The sequence below is a fragment of the Alligator sinensis genome, unplaced genomic scaffold (genome assembly GCF_000455745.1).
Source record: "Alligator sinensis unplaced genomic scaffold, ASM45574v1 scaffold482_2, whole genome shotgun sequence".
Classification (NCBI taxonomy): domain Eukaryota; kingdom Metazoa; phylum Chordata; order Crocodylia; family Alligatoridae; genus Alligator; species Alligator sinensis.
The window spans coordinates 69888-70289 of NW_005842678.1; the positions used below are offsets into that span (position 1 = coordinate 69888).

The 402-nt window shown below is 64.9% G+C and overlaps 1 protein-coding gene and 1 long non-coding RNA gene across 16 annotated transcripts in view; one reads left to right on the top strand and one right to left on the bottom strand.

The window, feature by feature from the left end:
- LOC112551952 overlaps window positions 1-395 on the bottom strand; it is a 44698-nt gene extending 44303 nt beyond the window's left edge. For 3 of the 4 annotated variants that reach the window (XR_003096299.1, XR_003096298.1, XR_003096296.1), the window contains exon 1: window positions 68-395. This is a non-coding gene — a long non-coding RNA (uncharacterized LOC112551952). Of the gene's footprint in view, window positions 1-43 lie in introns of all 4 variants that reach the window. The other variant, XR_003096297.1, reaches the window with a different exon arrangement.
- The window catches only part of DST (dystonin), a 428507-nt gene continuing 428105 nt past the window's right edge, over window positions 1-402 (top strand). For 11 of the 12 annotated variants that reach the window (XM_025215826.1, XM_025215830.1, XM_025215833.1 and 8 more), the window contains exon 1: window positions 7-104. In XM_025215826.1, coding sequence (XP_025071611.1) covers window positions 84-104 — 21 coding nt within the window. In that variant the 5' untranslated portion in view covers window positions 7-83. Of the gene's footprint in view, window positions 105-402 lie in introns of all 12 variants that reach the window. The other variant, XM_025215834.1, reaches the window with a different exon arrangement.

The window sequence follows — 402 nt, forward strand, 5'->3', positions numbered from 1 at the left end:
GGAGCCTGCAGTCATGGCCGGGTACCTCTCCCCCGGGGCTTACTTCCACGCCGAGGAGCAGGAGTACCTGCAGGCCTACGAGGATGTTCTGGAGCGATACAAAGGTACCGCGCAGGAGCTGCCGCATACAGGCGCCGGCCAGGGCACGGGGGCAGGGCGGGCGCAGGTGCCTGGCTGGGCTGGGCTGGGTTGGGCTGGGCAGGGCAGAGGGGCCAGGCTGTTGCTTTCTGCGCGATGCGGAGGGCGGCCCTGGGGCTCCGCTGTGCTGCCTGACGTTTGCCCAAGGTGGCAACCGCTCCGTTGCTTTTAGCAGTGGCTTGACTGATGAATCGGGGAGAAACGCTGCTTTATCTTTCCTCTGGAGACCTGGTAAAAACAGGGAAAAAAGCCAGACCCCCCCCC